Raw genomic sequence first — 17,951 nt, forward strand, 5'->3', positions numbered from 1 at the left:
GATGTGGTTTACGGCAGCTGCGGCATGTGTACGTACCGCAGCTTCCCGCAGTCTGGCAGTCGCAATCTGGCAATCATGTTCGTCCCTGTCGCACCAATCACTCACTCTGTAGTTAGCTCACTGCTCGCAAAGTATCGTCCGGCGGTGGCATCAGCTCTTATCAGACGACTGTGCGGCTTTCTAGAAACCACGTCGGTGCATGAGCAAAGCACAAAGGCGTGCCTTCCCAATCTCTGCGGGAAATTGAGAGATGCCGACAATCCGGGTGTCGTGCTTGGCTCTCCCCAGTCTGTGCTACGGCGGGTTTTACAGGGGCAGGGGGCGCGCTTTTCCAGTGGCTTTTGTGGCACAGGTGGCTCGCAGCGACGCCCGATTAACCTATGTGTTGAGGGAACTACCGGCGGATCCATAATCAAGTCAGTTCTCCCTGAGTTCATGCTCCCTTGGCCAGCCTGGTCAACCCGGGTTCCATATATTTCCATCTCCTGACTCGGACAGCGATTCAACAGATCAAGACGTAATGATTAGCACACTCGTCGGAGATGCTTGGACACTATCGAGAAATGAAGCATCGGCCGGGCTCTAATCGCTTCGGCACGGAGCCGTCCAAATAACAACAACGAGAGCCCAGACAGACCCAGGAACACACACATTGCTAAGCTGCTGGCTGGCCGACTGCAATCCGTTTCCCCTCGCCATGTCCCGGAACTCGGCTTTTGGCCCCAATCATTTCTTATCCCCCCATCATACCGTCAATCGGTTCGCCCTGGATCACGCAACTCGTAGGCACGCCGCCGTTGTACTAACTAACTGCATAGCGCCTTCGAGGAGGCTCAGTCTGGTCTTCCGAGCTCCCGGCGTTCGTCGGGACACACTAGATTGGCAGCTAAGGCAAAGCGCGCAAATGGCCATCTGGAACGGTCGAGGCCGCACTCGGCACCTGCGAAAGCCGACCGACGGACTACTTCCCGCTGTCTCTCAACATGTGCATGCAGAGCCTGACTTTTTCAACTGGCTTTTTCTTGATTGGAGCTCTGTGGGTTTGAACTTTTGATTTCAGAATTCTAAAATGGAATGGAAGCCATTACCGACGCCCATCATCCAACGAAGCGAGTTGCTTTGGCTGCATGCTGATCCCCGATTGCCTATTTGACCCCCGCCGCGTACGGAAACCCGCGCCTTTCTATCGGGGCGTCGCCGCCAGACTTGAGTACACCCGGCCGCCGCCGATCTGCCGGTCGATCTGCCGCTGCAGCTCGTCGTCCTTCAGCCGGTGCGGCTCGATGCCCGCGCTCGCCAGCTCCAGGTTCATGGCCTCGGCCAGCGTCAGCAGCGCCCGCCAGCCCCGGAGCACCTCGGGCTGCCCTCCCTCGAGCGGGTCGTGCCGGCTCGACGTGAAGAGCATCACGCAGAGGCCCGTGACCCACAGGGCCACGAGGACCACCGCGATCAGGAGCTGGATCAGCGAGAAGCCCCATTGGTATTTCTGGAAGTACGCACGCAGCCATGTCAGCGGCATACAGAAAACAGATCAAGTCGTCGGCCATGCGCTGTAGTGGGTAAGAAGTGAACGGTGCACTTACGTTTTGGACAGGCTGGCAGCTTGCATTGGCAACGATCTGGTCCATGGTGAATGTCTGGTTGGCTGCTCTCCAAGCCACTCGCCCCTTGTCGCTGAAGGGCTTCTGGCCCGTCCGTGGGTCAACCCATTCATACCCATAACCCCATTGAATCCAGCTGCTGGCGGTACTGCTTGATTTGGTGTTGAAATCTTCCAGGTAGAAGGCAGAAATGTTAAGAGAAGGAGCAGGCAACGTGACATTGCCGTGATCTGACGGCCACACCGAGGTCTCGTTGCGCAACCCATAGAAGCCGTATTGCGATGTGTCTAACACGCTCAGTCAGAAAGTACAACCCAGAAAGTCGCGCACAGCAGAGGTATCCGGACACTTACAGAACGAGGTCGAGTTCTTCAGATGGCAGTTCAGGTTCTGCCGCCGGCCTTGGCAAATACCCATTGCGTAGCTACTTATCGATGGCACTATCCGGTTCGCGTTAGAGGGGTATTTACTGTCGCCTCCTAAGCCCAGGGAAATAATATAGTCTCCTGTCAGATTCACCCGCCATCCGTCGTGGATGACATAGGCCACGTAATCAAGGTTCTCGAATGGCACCATGACACCTCCCGAGGCCTGTATGAATCCCGTGGATGCATTGACATAGGCTGTCATCGATCCTGACAGGGTTGGGAAGAACAGAATGAAGGATAAAGTGGCCACCATGAAAATCAAAGCCGTGGGGGCACCACACGACGCCGACCCGTCACACAGTCTTTTACCAGTCGGTACGTCGATGCAAGAGTGGGCTCGCTTTCGAGATATGCGACCCGGAACACCCGGTACGTAGCTGGATAGCGTCTCATCGACACGGCAAGGTACTGCCGGAAGACCTTATACGACAGGAGAACCATCACCATGGCGAGCCCGCGACCAACAATCTATCATGGAACCGGTCAGCCTCTTCATATCCGTGGTAGAACACGTGGAGAGGAGCAAGCAACGCCAGCAGGCTGCGTTTCCCTACTTACCAAGTCCCAAGCTACGTCAAGGACCTTGGCGGCCGAGAACGACAACGAACTCGCGGCCACGATGTTGGTGGCGAAGAACTGCGAAGACTCCCATGCGCTCTTGGTCGCGTAGAACGGGATGAAAGCCCCATCTGGGCTACATGCGGCCATTTCCTCCGAGAAGCGGACCACGGACTCCGTGACGGCAGTCGCCATGGCAAATCCTGAAATGATGACCCAGCTAGCGCCCAAGATGTATGCGGCGATCCTTTTTCCATTTGGACGAGTTGAATCGCCGACTGCGACTGCGCGGCGGCTCTTCGTAGAGCAGTGGCTCCATGCTGACTGTTGCTCGCGGCTCCTGGGTCGTTCTACATATGACGATGCAAGAGAGGACCGCTAGTTGTCAATCGTGACACCGGGACAAGATAGGGACCAGAGAAGAAGACACGATATGTTGTTTTTAGATAACAGATCGATCTGATCGCATCGAGCCAACAAATTGAGTACAGACCCCAAATCGAGGTAGGCGAAGCCTTGCAGGTGAAGGTGGCTTAGTTCTTTGTCAGCACGTAAGCGCTTACTACGTCCCGAAGAGAGTAAAACATGCATGCAGGCGAGTTCCTATTATTGGGCCACGGCCACAGCACAGCCATACCAACTCGACGAGATATAAGCTGGTACTTTATTTTCCTTGTGAGCAGGCATCAACTGCAACCAACAAGGGGGGGGTTAATTATAAAGCCCCCAAGCTACAGCAGCCTGCTTCGTTCGACATTGCACACTGCCCCGCGAAACATGGGGATAATCACCATAGGCAACTTTACAGCATGTTTCTGCCACCCAATCCCATGCAAGTCGATGCAGTTGATCAGGCCGGCCAGGCGGTGCCACTTGGCCATTTCCGCCCATACACATGTGCGCGATGCGTGGGCAATCCTAGCCGTGATGATACCTTACTGGTAGTAATGAGACCACACCTCGGGTCCAACATTCCAGGCAGTATCAGGCTGTGGGTATACAGAACCCTATTTGGCTTCTCATCCCACCCATTGATGCCCACCTAGAGCATCGCAACACTCTGTACTAAGCGGCTATTGCAACATAAATACTTGATACGTTGAGACCATCTAGGCGAGACCTCACTTTTTTATTGAGAAACAGATCTTTTTCTAGCAAATTACCTGATATACTAAACAACACAGATCAGATGACAATTTTCCCATCGGGGTTTTCCATCGCGTCATATACACTATCCTTTGTATAGGTAGCTTCTGTCCCCTAACAGGTCCTGACATGAATAGACCGCAATTGCACATCAAACACAGATCAGGTTTCAATATCTTCTCTAGTATTTCCCTACGGAGCTCACGAACGCCGAGCATCGGGGCGACGGAGCGGACAAGCTCGTCATTGTGCAGGTCAAGCATATTTTACGTTGGTGAATCTGCACCTGACCCCTGCACACTTCTGCGTAGAAGTGTGCAGGGGTTATGCCCCTGTACCAGGAGCTTGTGATGGGTCAGCGCTGGATTCTAAAGCATGACAGCCTATTTGCCGAAGAGATAACACAGTAGAGTATTCTAGAATTCGATACATAAGTCCATAAAAGCTACTGACAGGAAAGGTTATATGTTAGAAAGAATGATCTAGTCTGCTGCAAGGTAAATACCAGGTACCTAATTTCCTACGTATTACCTTTGAAAGATATCTCGTGACTCACTAACGCGAGAGCACCCTACCAAGCCGCCATATCAGAATTGCTAAAGCAAACAACCACATTGTTTGACTTCCAGACGTAAGTATGCTGACTGGTGCTCATTTCACAGCGCCAGGAACGCTGGCTCTATACAGCAGGAGTAAAACACGCAACCTAGACAAGAAGTTGCTTTTCAACGGTGCCCCAGCCTGCACCTTGAGAACTCAGACCTCAGACTAGAAGGAAGGGCTGGTGTCGTCTTCCTACGTGCACAAGAGCTTATGTTTCAGTTCTTGGGCTCGTTACCCTGCGTCAAATCTTGGTTGGATCACCGTGTAGTATTTGCCAGTTTGTCATTCGTGACTAGAGACGACATTTACGGCCTATCTTTTGAGGATCGTGCCTAAGAGTCATTGGTTATGGCTTGGAGCTCAGCTTCATCTGCAAAATGAACCTATCTCTTCCAGAGAACGTTTCCATACCGATAGTCCTAGTATGTGACGGCTTGTGAAGACCCAGAAATGAAAATTATACAACTCTCAATTTGGTAATGGGTAGGGGGCCGGAGGGTTCAGGTGCACAATGCTAGACAAGTTTTTAACATAAGCCTACTGGCTGCGAAGTGAAGTAGCTGTGAAGGAAACCTGAGAGCCGCCAATGCTAACCAAATTCATGGCTCACCGACAGTGGCCCACCCTATAAAGATAGAACTTCAATCCAAATCTTTCAGGACTTCTTTTGTTTGAGAGTTCTACAATCCATCATCTCACCATGTCTGACGGAAGTGGTTCGGATGTCACCGAGGCTATCGCAACCGCCCAAGGTAAGCCGCACACCTGTGGATGACTCTCTCACTTGAGACATTCTCAAGTTCAGGGGTCACCAATACTGACAATAAGGTACTCGCAGATGCGGACAATGACTCCTCAGCCGCAGCCGCAACTTCAACTGCAACCGAAACTGCAACCGCAACAGGTGCCGCAACCGCTTCCCAAGGCCCAACCCAGTTCATAAGACTGATGGACCTACCCATCGAGATCCGCCACATGATCTACGGGTCCATGGTCACCATCAGCCGTGGGCCGCAGAGCTTCGTCTGCTACTCCAACGGCCACATGTTCCTCACCGGTTTAGATCTCTCCTTTCCTTGGATCGCTACTCTCAGTCCCGATGTATTCCGTTACGTCATGCACCCCTCACGCTACCAGAGGATCTCCCTGGACTTCACTCTCCTCCTCGAGCCCCCTAGGCGCATCCAAACCTGGATGGACGGCTGGCCCGGTCACATACGAGAGCACCCACCCATTATCGGTGGATCATATCGGCCCACGGGCTGGTTCAGCGCCAAGCACGACACCGTGGAGGTCGTGTACGAGTGCCCGGCACGATGGCGGTGGCACATGACCAGCACAATCGATTTGGGTGCCCCCTTCGGTCGCATAGACGACGTCTACAGCGTGCCGGCTGGAGCTACCCCGTATCTTTTGCGACCTGTTCCGGCCCATCGACGAAACAGCCTCTACGACGTGTTGGACGCGAGGGTTGCTGAAGCCATACGGGACTCGCAGGCACACGAAGAGCCGGACAACCAGCTGGACGAGCAGTCCAACAATCAGCCGGATGAGTAGCTGGACGGAGACCCAATCGTACAGCCACACGAACAGCCACACGCCCAACAGCTGAATGGCTTCATGGTTGAAAACTGGGGCTGTTGCCTTGAATAAAGGCACGGGCAACATATGGTCTCAAGAGTTGGAAGAGTTACTGGAATGCTGGGAAGCCTGATGATATCGGTGGTTGGTCATTATATGAGAATTCTCACCATGGAACAATACGGTCTCTTGGCAGTATCGTTGCGAGATATCGAAACAATCCCACTCATTCTTAAATACATGATATCAATTGCTCTTAATATGTGATGAGAATAGAATAAGAATAATAGTACGTTCTTATGAGAAGAAAATTAATACGATAACGACCTTACAGCTAACTCGACAGCCCTCCTCCACCCCAGTAATGGTATATGACTCCTAGGGGCAGCAGGCGTAGGGGAAGGGGATGGGGGCGGCGCCAGACATGATGTTTTTGTTGCTGGTGCTGCCGTGCGATGCGAGATTTTGGGATGGTTTGCTGGAGCTTGTGTGCAATGATCCTGGAACCTCTTGTTCACCAAGTAAAGGGAGAGATAAGAGACATCGTCAGGGGTTCAGTGGGCAGGATGACTGGGACGCCGCTGGCACATACTTATTAATGCCTATTTAAATTGATATCCTGGACCCTGAGGAGCTGGAGCTCGTGCGGGCGGCGATGGGGGAGGGGATCGCGGAGGAGAAGGAGATCGCGCAGACGATCAAGCCGCCAACTTTTGTTCAACATCTTCGGCTTGAAGCCAGGCTCTCCCAAGACCCAAGAAGGTGTTGGCAAGAACCTGTTTAATTTCGCGAGGACGAGAATGGCCTCATCACCTTCGACTTGCTGCGGGCGCCGTGGAAGCCCAATACCCTTGTGTTCGCAACCACATATGGAACTCCCGAGGAGCACCGCGAGTTCAAGGCGTAGTTTGCTGAGAAGCGTTACAGTATGCTCAAGGGTGAGATAGTGCAAGATCATGTACATTGTTCTCCCGTTAATTAACTAATGGTCCGACAGCCCTCCATATCATAGCTGGTAAAGGGCCCCGGGAAGTATGAGGTATTTCTTTTTTCTTTTTTGCTCTTCGGTTCAATGAAGGTATAACCCAACAGAAAGAAGTATGAGGTATGACCGACTGGAATAGCGAGCAGATAGCAAGATGGGGGTTTGTGTGACGCCTTCACATTGAGCCGAAACGAAGAAAAGAAGAAACCAAGATAGGAGTGATGGCAAGCATTGGAACCCAAGAGATTGGTTCAGTGGGCAGAGAACAATCAACATGAAAGTGATAGAATCACTTCTGGGGTTCCATCTTTTCCAAACCAAACTGTCTTCCTACAATAAGCAACATCACATCGCGCACTTCCCGCAGTCACCAAATTCTGGAAAGTCACGATGGCCTCCGACAACGAATCCACCGACACGGAGGCTTTAAAAATCGATTTAACGATTACGGGCAAGAAAATGGACGTCCTGGACAGATTGTGGGACATCTTTGAGATAGTCGAGGTAAGTTTGCAATACACCACTTCTCAAGGGCCCAAATAAAACAGCCCGAGTGACTTTTCTCTCAAACTAGATTGACTGGGCGACTTTTGGGCTCATTTGTGGCTTCAATAAAGGCAAGGACGCGAAGGATCACTACGACGACATTGGAAAAACCAAACCAAGCAAATTCCACATCACTCGCCGAGACATCAAAACTGTGGTGGATTTGGAACCAATTCTTCGCAGCGTCAAAGTAAGTAAATATCCCATACTCGAGGCTTTTGTCAACAATAATGGACTAACAGGTTGAGTTCTAGATCGATTGGAAGCGGGTTAGTCTTCGTTCTGGTCTTATGAGTGAAGCCATGGCTCGAGTTCACCATCATGACTTGGTCATGCTTGAACGTGTTTGCGGCCCTCGCACCACACAAGGAGGAGTGAAGAGACGTTGGCCCAGGGATGTCAAGAAGGCTTAAGGAGGGCATAAGACGAAGTTTGCTGGCATAGAAAGTCAGTGTTTTCGCAGGCAGAGTTTATGGGACAACGTCTTCTTATCTACAGGAGTTATTCTGTAACCATAACCGGAGGTATTAACTCAAATGGAGAAAGATATTATGGCAGTACATGATGCCCTGTGTCATCGGAGAAAGGAAGCTGCCATGAGGTTACTCAGTCTAATAGAGTTCGTTCGTTTGAGAGTTTTGTTATAAAAGAGTTTTCAGGCCATTGGGTAGTAATGGCCACTTGGTTGCGTGCGCAGATTTAAAGAGTCATATTTATAAAGTTTCGTTTCTGTTGGGATCATACCTTGACATTGAACCGAAGAGCAAAAAAAAAAGAATATTATCGCCATCTAATCAAATCTGCGCCTGCAAGCCCGGCTGTGAAGCAGCGACGTATAATCATGAATCGACCGGAAATGGGGGCGCTTGAGTTGAAATGATCTATAAAATCTGTGCACCTATATTATTTATCTTGAATGTGTAATGTAGACGTTTCAATACTCAGGTTCAAGATCACGCGAGCCAGACAGTAGACGGGTGATGAAGTCAAGCAACTTACAGCTCAGATTCCACTCGTGGAACATAATGAGAGAAGCGTGCAAGGACCTGGCGGTTGGCATATTTTATTTCAATCAAAAGATATACGGTATTCATTATGATTAATCTCAACACATGTTCCCCTTAAGTAGCCAAGGTAATTGGCTGCGAAGATGTGGGCGAGATCGTGATGGTTACAACGAAGTATCATATGGGGACACTGGACGATGAATGCAAAAGAGAGCATGTGAGAAGAAATACATCATCCTACCTACATACAGAAATAATAATGACCACCGACGCCTCGTAGCAGGAGTGTAGAATTGGCGGAAAGGCGATGTTCGTGATGTGAAAGTTGACTGGAACCCCATCTCGCGTGCTTGATTGCCTTGCCTTCATTGAACAGGTCAGCAAGGGCCGACGTAGACTGCCAGTGTGCTAGCACACGCGCAGAGCAAACCACCGGCAAGAGGATCAAGAGGTTGAATACCATTCTTCTTAATTAAAAAAGATGGACTGCACAAGGCAGAATGGACAGCAAAAATTGTACCGAAGATGACGCCTAGACGCCATCTGGCATATTTGGACAGTTGGACATACAACATCATAGGAGCCTTGTCGAGACGCGTGAGATTGAGATGTGGTGAGCCTGGAAGAATTACCCGGGTAGTTGGTGCTATCCGAAATCATGCGGTGTGCAATGCATGAAATCAGAAAGACCTTGGCCCAGCACCCGCTCGCAACCCAAGACCTCGACTGTTGCCAGGAGTTCATTGAGTATGTCCAACTGACCAAATAACCTGTTTGTGACCCAAGGAATACTTGATCTCCTTGAGCCCCAGCAAGGCAAGTATGAAGAAAAGAAAAGAAAAGGAATCTGAAATTGGATGGAGGGAGGGCGAGATTTTATACCCTTCTTCCTTCCAGGAGTGGGTATGGGTATAATACTGGTACCTGGCTAGCTGGCTGATCTGGGGTATGCCAAAGTTTATCTCAGCTTCAGATCAGTCTGCGTCCCAAAGCTGGACTTGCACCAATTGGGTTTAGGCTCATTTTCTCTGAAAGCGCTGTTACTTGCTCCCCCACCTGATTCAATTAAATTCAATGCTGGCAGACGCGAGACAATCGCGTCCACCCCACCAAGCAACGTGCCATTGTTTGCATTGCGATGCTGTTAGTCAATACGAACAGCCGCGGAGATGTCATACTACGACCTTGACGCCATTCTCACGGATGCCGAGGTACTTACCTGTCCATATCCCCAAAGTCTTGATATCAGGCCACAAACTAACTCCGAATCCCCCTCTACAGAAAGTGCCCTGCAAATTCGAGCTCGACGTCCCGGACCTGGGCTACCTCGACAACAACCCGCGCGAGGGCCTGAAAGCGCAGACGCCCGTGTCTCTGCCGCTATGGCTCGCTGAGCTGCTGGCGCTGTCGAGCCGGACACAGTCGTCGAACGGGGAGGACTCGTCGCCGTTCCTGACCCTCGAAATGCCCAAGGCGCTGTCGAACGAGGTGGTGTCGGCGCTCAAGGCCGACCCGCGCGCCGTCGCCCTGCGCGACCAGACCCACAACATGTACGGCCTCGCCGCCCGCATGCTCGACCTCTTCGAGGAGCCCGACATGTGCGCCGTCCTGCGCCGCACCTTCGTCACCCGCGCCGCCGAGACCGCCCTGCACGCCCGCAAGGCGGGTGCCACGGACGACGTCGTCCGAGGCGAGGGGTTCCTCAGTGGGCTGGAGGAGTGGGAGCGGGCGCTGTTCCGGAGGGCGCATGATGGGAATAGGGCTACCAAGGATTGGATGGACGGCGTCAAGAAGTGATGGGGGAGGACGAGAGAGTGAAATCCGACACTTGGACTCTCTGTTGATGATACCGAGGCACCATGCTTGCGTTCTCCAACTAGAAACTCGCATCCTGATGAAAGCTTGACTGCTAGGTGTTGGGAAGAGAAAGTCGACAGTTATTTGTCTCTACTATACCCACGATTTGATACAGCGGCAGGGGAGATCCCCGTCTGAGATAGCAACTTACTACAGAGAAGGTGGAGGTTATGAGAATACGATGAATGAGTACCATATCACGAGGAATACCGTTGACAATTTTATATCACCCGAGACGACACAAAGCCAGATTTGCTCGTCGTGATTTCCTGACGGACTACATTTGTGCACGCGGTTTTGATCTTGTCCCTGGTCGTTGCTTGCCTCTGTTGCCTGTTGATAACACTCGAGGAGCCAGCAGCAAATGAAAGGATCAGGTCTCGATGCCTTCTCGTGTTGTCATTGCGTGCTCGGTCCCGTCAATATCACACCACATGCATTTGACATATACTTACAGCAAAAGAAGGAAAACCAGCAACGTATTGAATTTGCCCAAAAATTCAGGATATTTAAAATTCAGATCAAGCTGAATACATTGCTGTTTCCGGGATCAGGTTTGGTTTTGGAGTTATCTATGTCACGTATCGTATAATGGCTGCCTTATGGAACCCGTCGCTGTTCACGTAGTCAAGAGCAACCCATCAAATTAATCTACTTCGACCACCAATTTCCGATTTCTTCATAGACACAGCAAACCAAAAACTCACTTTTTGGACTTTTCAAATAATATTTCGAGATCAGACTTCTTACTACTTGCTCTTTGGGTGTTCTTGTTCAATGAAATCATCGATAAGATTAGATCCCTGGACTCCGATAAGATAAGAGCTTTTGGCAGTGCAGCAGCGCCGCGGCCACTCGCGATTAGTCCATCCTCCTTCGAACCAGCAACAACAACCGTTTTGCCCACATCATCCCTCAACCATGTCGCACGACCAAGGCAACATCTCCAAGGCCGACGCCGCCGCCTACTCCTCCTCCGACTCGGACGAAAGCGCCAACGATGATTTCGGCGACTTCAACCCGCGCAAGCGCCGCCGCACGGGTCACAATGCGAAAGACAGCGCCGCTCTAGGCATATTCGGCTCCGACAGCGAAGACGACGGCCCCGGGCGCCGATGGAAGGGCAAAAAAGACCTGCGCAACAAGGGCATGTCCTTCGTGTCGGGCGGCAAGGAAAGGCTAGACGAAGATGACGACGAAGAGGACGATGACGAGTACGCGGAGCCCGCTCGGTTTGGCCTCGGCGCCAAGGGCACTGTTCCCGACGATGACGAGGAGGAGGACGAGGAAGAAGATACTATGACGGGCGTAGGGCTAGGATTTCGCGCGTCGGCACCAACAGCCGCGGCTGCGACTCCGACTGCCACCTCGCGGACATCCTTCGTGAAACCCCAATACGACGGAAGCACACCCCTGGGACGAGGATTTGTCCCATCTTCAGCGACCGAGCCGGTATTGAAACAAGGCCTGAAAGATGAGCCTTCATCAACATCGAATAATGCCCCCAAGCCCAGTGCTTTCAGCAAGACTGGCGGCGGGAAAGCTAAGTCCTTTGCCGCCCGCATGATGGAAAAGATGGGCTACGTCGAAGGCCAGGGTTTGGGTGCGGAGGGACAGGGACGAAATGTCATCATCGAGCCGACGCTACGGCCGCAGGGCGCCGGTCTGGGTGCGGTCAAGGAGATGTCCAAGCAGGAGAAGGAAGAGATGAAGCGCCAAAAGAAGCTGCGCGGCGAAGAGGTGGTCGACTCCGAAGAGGAGGACAAGAAAAGGAAACGCGAGCGGAGGAAGAAGCGCGCGCAAGGGCTGGATAGTGGGACGGCCAGCGGCGGCAGCACCCCGGCGCGACGCCCAAAAACCAAATATGTCACGGTCAACGACATGAAGAAGGCCGCCCCCGGCTTGCACATCCCGGACGCCTTCGCTCCTATCCTCGATATGACCGGGCCTGGCCAGAAGATGCTGACGTCAGGGTCTGGGCTCCTGACTCCTACTGCTGGCACGGAAACCGTGGAACGCACCGAAGCGCGGAAACTGGCCGGCAGAGCACAGCGAGATCTTACGGCATTCGTCGAAGAGTGGAAGACGCTTGAGGAGCGGAAGGCCTGGCTGGACATGGAGACGCATCAACGCCAACAGGAGCTCGACGAAGTTGAAGGCGAGTTTTCGAAACTACAGATATTCGCCTCGGTCCTGGACGAAGTGCAGAGAGCTGCCGCGGCTCGAGAATGGGATCCTGTTATTAACGGACTCCGGAAGGTCGAGGCTGAGGGGAGTGCGAATAACGACGACTTGGCTGGGATCGCAGTCGCAGCGATCCACCCATTCATGCGAGATGCCGTCCAGGGATGGCTGCCTCTGGAAGACCCTAAACTTGGGGACTTTGCCTCGGATCTTATGAGCATTCGAGGTGTACTGGGTTTGAAGAACAAGTCTACCAATGGAAATGCGGTCGCGAAATGGGACCAACAAGAAGTGGATGGCACGCATCGACATCACCAAAAGTCTACAACACCTTACGAAAGTATGATCTACAAGCTGTTGTTCCCGAAGCTGGTGACAGCGATTTCAAAGCCAAAGCAAAAAGAGCAGGAACAGCAATCAAAGGAGAAACAGCAATTAGAGAATTGGGATGTGTACGACCCAACAACATTATTGGCAATATTTGAGAAGTGGGATGACCTCTTTCCGGCATTTGTCCGCTCACAACTACTCGACCCAGTCGCTCGCCGCCTGGACGAGGCAGTCAGCAATTGGAACCCTCTTAAGGAACAGCGTGATCCAAAGAAACCGCAAACACTTCCTCATCTCTGGGTATTCCCTTGGCTACAGCATCTTCCGGCTCATCACCTCGAACCTAAGGGAACCGGTCTTGTGGCGGATATCCGACGCAAATTCACGAAACTCATCGACGCCTGGGAGTTTGACCGTGGCGTGGTACCCGGCCTCAAACCATGGAAGGAGCTTTTCCGGCCGAGCAAATCCCAGGACCAGTGGAAACCGCTGGTCATGCGTCACATCGTTCCCAGCATGGCTAAGTACTTGAGGAAAAACTTCCGGGTGGACCCGTCGGATCAGAACCCCTATATCCCTATGTTGGAGGGAATCATGAGCTGGACGGATATCATCGCGCCGTCGACGATTGCGGGCGTCATCGCCACCGAGGTTTTCCCCATGTGGCACGAGGTGCTCTACCAATGGCTCACCACCCCCGAGGCCGACCACGACGAGATCGCCACATGGTACCAGTCGTGGCAAGAGGACATCCTACCCGAACTGGCGTCCCAAGAAAGCATCGCGGCCGAGTTCCACAAGGGCCTGGTGCAGCTGCAGCGGGCGGTCGAGCTCGGGCCCGACGTCCAAGCCAAGCTGCCGCGGCCCGACGGCAAGCCGGCGCACCACCATCATCATCCCAAGGCCCACCACGGCCGCTCGAGCAAGGCGGATAACAAAGCGGCGCCCGCACCGCCGCCTCCTGCGGCGGTACCGGCGGAGAAGACGTTCCGGCAGGAGATCGAGGACTGGTGCACCGAGAACGACCTCCGGTTCATGCCCATGTCGAACAAGACGACGGACAGGGGCGAGCGATACTGGCGCGTCACGGCCCGCATGGACGGGAAGGGCGGGTTCCTCAGCTACTTCCAGGGCGATTTGCTGGTGGTGGAGCGGCGGAAGGGAGACGACATCGTGCTGCGGAGGGACCAGCCGGAGCGGTGGACGGAGCTTGAGGATCGGCTGCTTGCGGAGGTTGAATAATTGGAGGGTGTCTGTGGTTATATTACTTGGCCCATGCCAATTGATCACCCATGCTATGGAAGTACTCCATACTTTACTTCACTGCACATTCATACCCATACCAGCAGAAGTATCAGATAGACATTGGTACAATACAGTGATATTGCGGCACAACCGGATAGACTTGCATGCATACAGTATTCGTTAGTGTTGTTTCTTCGCGGGCGCTTGGGAGATGCGGGCACTAGAGACTGGCGGGGTGCCCGGCTATTTTAGGTAACATCATGTTTGTTATGACCAAACAAGTGCATAATGCCACTGTGCTGTTGGATGCCAAGTTGGATCGCAAGCAGGTCTCCCTCTCGGCCGCGCGTTATTGCAAATACTGGAAGTCATGGAAAATTGAAGACCCTCGAATCCTACGAGGAGAGGATCTGCAAACGATGGGGCCGACAGGGGGTTGCAGCTTTTTGGATACTAAGAGACGACGCATGACGAAAGAATGAATGGACCGACCAGCGTAGCTCCGAAGCCGAGCTCATCCGAGTCGCCCAAGATAAAGCAAGAAGAGCTTTATCGCAAGCTCCCTCCTCCTCCCCTCCAAAATAACTGCTTTCTTATTGACATCATACTCCAACCTTGTGTTTCCGCCTCCAACAACAGCAAAACACCATCCGGCAAACAGACCAATTCATTCGTCCTGCACGCAACACTCGAAACTCATTCAATTGATCTTTTGAGAACACAAGCCAAAATGCCGATCCGCATGCCCACCACCAGCCTCCGCACAGCCGGCCAAGCTGTCCGAGGCGCTATGGGCGCTCGTCCCGCCCGCGCCGCCGGTGCCCTCACATTCGCCCGCGGCAAGGCGACGCTGCCCGATCTTTCCTGTAAGTTCGACTATTGTAGTCATATCAATTGGGTCTCCGTTGATTGATTTTACACGAGATCTGGTCTCTATCCATCCATCTCTATTCTTTTGGACAGTACGCTAACTTTGGGACTACCCCAACAGACGACTACGGCGCCCTCGAGCCGCACATCAGCGGCAAGATCATGGAGATCCACCACAAGGGCCACCACCAGACGTACGTGACGAGCCTGAACAACACGATGGAGGCGCTGGCCGAGGCCAAGCAGAAGGGCGACGCGTTCCAGGCCGCGTCGCTGGCGCCGGCGCTCAACTTCCACGGCGGCGGGCACGTCAACCACACGCTGTTCTGGGAGAACCTGGCGCCCGCGAACAAGGACGGCGGCGGCGAGCCCGAGGGCGCGCTGAAGCAGGCCATCGAGCGCGACTTTGGCGGCTTCGACACGCTCAAGACGCAGATCAACACGGCGCTCGCGGGCATCCAGGGCAGCGGCTGGGCCTGGCTCGCCAAGGACAAGACGGCGGGCACCCTCCAGGTCATCACGCGCGCCAACCAGGACCCCGTCACGGGCAACTACGCGCCGCTGATGGGCATCGACGCGTGGGAGCACGCGTACTACCTCCAGTACCAGAACAAGAAGGCCGACTACTTCAAGGCCATCTGGAACGTCATCAACTGGAAGAAGGTCGCGGAGCGTCTGGACAAGGCTTAATTGAAGGGGGTGATGGGTGAATGGAGAGAGTTTAGTTAATGAGAAGAAAAAGAAAGAAAAAAGAACAAAAACAGGTGTACAGTAGTTGGCTGCGTGTGTGTGGACGAGAGCGAATGAAGCGGTCAAATTGATCAAGCAATGCCTCCGCCCGGGGTGTTTCATCTGTTGCCATATGACATATGATCGATACTATTGTGAGACCTTGCTATGTGTTTCTTTTCGGCCCCATTCAACTCATACCACTTCCAGTTTTGTTTCCTCCCTCTTGGAGTGACTAGTCATCCGTCTTCCCCGCGCACCCGGGGGGTATCGAGTTATAGAGCAGAGCCCGCAGGATACCGCTGATGGCCTGTATTCGAATGCGCATCCACAGGCGGTTAGCCCCCTATTCTGCTTTCACCAACTCGACTGCAAGATGGGACGATAGGGAAACATCAGACTTACAGGAGCTACCCACCAGGTCCATTGCTCTGATTGAAAGTACCACATCTCATGTGAGTTAAGCTTAGTCCTGCCCCCCCCATTCAGTAAGTAAGGAAAAGAAAAAGAGAAGACTCACTCGCCCAATCCCCCGACGCAACCGCCATCCCGGAACACCGCGCCAGACTCATGGTCACGCCGCCGTACACCGGCGCCGTCCCCGTCGCCACGAAGTTGACCAGGCCGAAGCATAGGCCTACGAGGGCGAGGCCCAGGGCCGGACCGAACATCTCGGCCTGGCGGGGGTCGACGCCGACGCCGAAGGAGAGGTATCTAGGGCATGGTTAGGCAGAATGGAGCGTTGAGGTGGGTGACGCTGAAGCTGTTCGGTATGATGATGATGCTGAGGGTAAGGAGGGACACGTACGGCGGCTTTCCAGAGGTACCGCTCCGTCCCCCCTCGGTGAAATACGACCTTCGCTGGTACCACGGCCGAGCCGGGATGGCGATACTCGGGCGCGCGTTTCGGGCGAAGGAGACGCCGTCGGCTCTTTCGGCTGACTTGTTCGCTTCTGCCGGAAACCTACCCTTGGGCGGTGGGCTTCGCGGGCTGACGTCCCGCTCCATTACACCTTTTCTATAGCGATCCTTTGTCGTTCGCATTCATATAGCTGGGTTTCTCCATGCAGGGTCGGAGAAGATGGGTACTGTTCATGTCCAGGACATGAGGCTTACTGTCTACTTGGTATATGCACACACAATTTTCAGTTACCAACATCATTGCGGCCCTCCAGGAACTCCGTGGCCCAGAGGCTTGTGAGTATTAAAGTTACAAAACTCCTAGCTGATAGGCTTTCAGGCTGCAACTATGTACAAAACATTTATATACACTATAACAATAGCACAATTATTATAATTATAGAAGAAACAATTCCGCGTTGCTGTTTATATGCTATAGACATGGCTTACCCCGGCATACATATCATTATCACTTCCACCGCTGTCTTAGCTTTTACACCCACACACATATATTCTCAGATATTGATAGGCGGTAGATCTCTTACTAAGATATCCTTTGAATAAATCCGCAGGATTTCTACCACGGAAGCCTCCTGACCAGAAAGGTAAGGTACCCATCGCGGCTCTGCACGCAAACCCACGTTCAGGAGTTTACTACCTAATACCCACGGATTCGAATCCAGTCACTCGTTGTTAACTCCCCAGCGAGGACTGGTGGGAAGACAAATGACAATTACGGAGCACAAGCAAAGCTTACACCGTGTGCCAATGCTATCTATCATAATTGGCCTGCCCAACTGGATTAGTGAGCCAAAAAAGATGTCCCCGGAACTTGGCCTCTCGCCTCGGACGACAAACAACCAGTTCCCTTTCTGCTACACACCGTTTTCAATTTTCCACTGCGTTGTTTGTGACGTGTTTAGGCGTTGTCCTCAAAGTTAGATATGAACTAACGGCTCTGGTGTCTGTTTGCTTCGGTGACGTTTCAGATCCTATACCTGTTTCGATTGAAAAGCACTTTCACTCGACATGTCGCATTACGTACAAAGCCATACGAGCCTGCACAAAAGCAATTAGAAACTGTTGGGAAACTCCTGATTTTGCCACGTAGCTGCCTTTCCCATTGGCACGTCCGTCTGTACGTACAACTCATGGAAGGCACAGCTAGTAAACATGGCTCGCGTCATGGGACCAGCGTGATACTTGGCCTCGGCCACTGAGGGGAGCTCGACGACGCAAGACCACGAGTTCCGCAAAGGGGTAAAGTGCTTGCATGACAGGTACTAGGTATGTATACACACACCGGGGCTCGACAATCGGAACCAAGCTTCTTCAAGAGAGCTCCAACTAAGCAAGCCAAGGTGTGTATGCTCTTCGTGCG

At 52.8% G+C, this 17,951-nt stretch overlaps 8 protein-coding genes across 8 annotated transcripts; 5 read left to right on the plus strand and 3 right to left on the minus strand.

Annotated features, from left to right (window-relative positions):
- Positions 1-1,183: 1,183 nt before the first annotated feature.
- PG998_015024 (uncharacterized protein) lies at positions 1,184-2,018 on the minus strand (the record flags this gene model as incomplete). The annotated part of the gene is made up of 3 exons (XM_066881840.1): positions 1,184-1,486; positions 1,584-1,888; positions 1,955-2,018. 3 exons carry the CDS (start codon positions 2,016-2,018, stop codon positions 1,184-1,186), a joined length of 672 nt encoding a protein of 223 aa, XP_066723038.1.
- Positions 2,019-2,287: 269 nt separating this feature from the next.
- PG998_015025 (uncharacterized protein) lies at positions 2,288-2,782 on the minus strand (the record flags this gene model as incomplete). The annotated part of the gene is made up of 2 exons (XM_066881841.1): positions 2,288-2,497; positions 2,588-2,782. 2 exons carry the CDS (start codon positions 2,780-2,782, stop codon positions 2,288-2,290), a joined length of 405 nt encoding a protein of 134 aa, XP_066723039.1.
- A 2,254-nt stretch (positions 2,783-5,036) lies between these two features.
- Positions 5,037-5,893, plus strand: PG998_015026 (uncharacterized protein; the record flags this gene model as incomplete). Its single annotated transcript, XM_066881842.1, has 2 exons — positions 5,037-5,088; positions 5,241-5,893. The coding sequence occupies 2 exons, from the start codon at positions 5,037-5,039 to the stop codon at positions 5,891-5,893; spliced, it is 705 nt and encodes a 234-aa protein (XP_066723040.1).
- Positions 5,894-7,292: 1,399 nt separating this feature from the next.
- PG998_015027 (uncharacterized protein) lies at positions 7,293-7,861 on the plus strand (the record flags this gene model as incomplete). The annotated part of the gene is made up of 3 exons (XM_066881843.1): positions 7,293-7,406; positions 7,477-7,638; positions 7,703-7,861. The coding sequence occupies 3 exons, from the start codon at positions 7,293-7,295 to the stop codon at positions 7,859-7,861; spliced, it is 435 nt and encodes a 144-aa protein (XP_066723041.1).
- Positions 7,862-9,624: 1,763 nt separating this feature from the next.
- On the plus strand, positions 9,625-10,252 carry PG998_015028 (DNA replication complex GINS protein psf-3; the record flags this gene model as incomplete). The annotated part of the gene is made up of 2 exons (XM_066881844.1): positions 9,625-9,666; positions 9,737-10,252. 2 exons carry the CDS (start codon positions 9,625-9,627, stop codon positions 10,250-10,252), a joined length of 558 nt encoding a protein of 185 aa, XP_066723042.1.
- A 981-nt stretch (positions 10,253-11,233) lies between these two features.
- PG998_015029 (uncharacterized protein) lies at positions 11,234-14,068 on the plus strand (the record flags this gene model as incomplete). The annotated part of the gene is made up of 1 exon (XM_066881845.1): positions 11,234-14,068. The coding sequence occupies one exon, from the start codon at positions 11,234-11,236 to the stop codon at positions 14,066-14,068; it is 2,835 nt and encodes a 944-aa protein (XP_066723043.1).
- Positions 14,069-14,801: 733 nt separating this feature from the next.
- PG998_015030 (iron/manganese superoxide dismutase) lies at positions 14,802-15,631 on the plus strand (the record flags this gene model as incomplete). The annotated part of the gene is made up of 2 exons (XM_066881846.1): positions 14,802-14,937; positions 15,063-15,631. The coding sequence occupies 2 exons, from the start codon at positions 14,802-14,804 to the stop codon at positions 15,629-15,631; spliced, it is 705 nt and encodes a 234-aa protein (XP_066723044.1).
- A 274-nt stretch (positions 15,632-15,905) lies between these two features.
- PG998_015031 (Aquaporin NIP2-1) lies at positions 15,906-16,714 on the minus strand (the record flags this gene model as incomplete). The annotated part of the gene is made up of 4 exons (XM_066881847.1): positions 15,906-16,016; positions 16,076-16,101; positions 16,191-16,384; positions 16,479-16,714. The coding sequence occupies 4 exons, from the start codon at positions 16,712-16,714 to the stop codon at positions 15,906-15,908; spliced, it is 567 nt and encodes a 188-aa protein (XP_066723045.1).
- Positions 16,715-17,951: the final 1,237 nt, after the last annotated feature.

Source organism: Apiospora kogelbergensis (assembly GCF_038363985.1).
Source record: "Apiospora kogelbergensis strain CBS 113332 chromosome Unknown utg000019l_segment0_segment0, whole genome shotgun sequence".
Classification (NCBI taxonomy): Eukaryota; Fungi; Ascomycota; class Sordariomycetes; order Amphisphaeriales; family Apiosporaceae; genus Apiospora; species Apiospora kogelbergensis.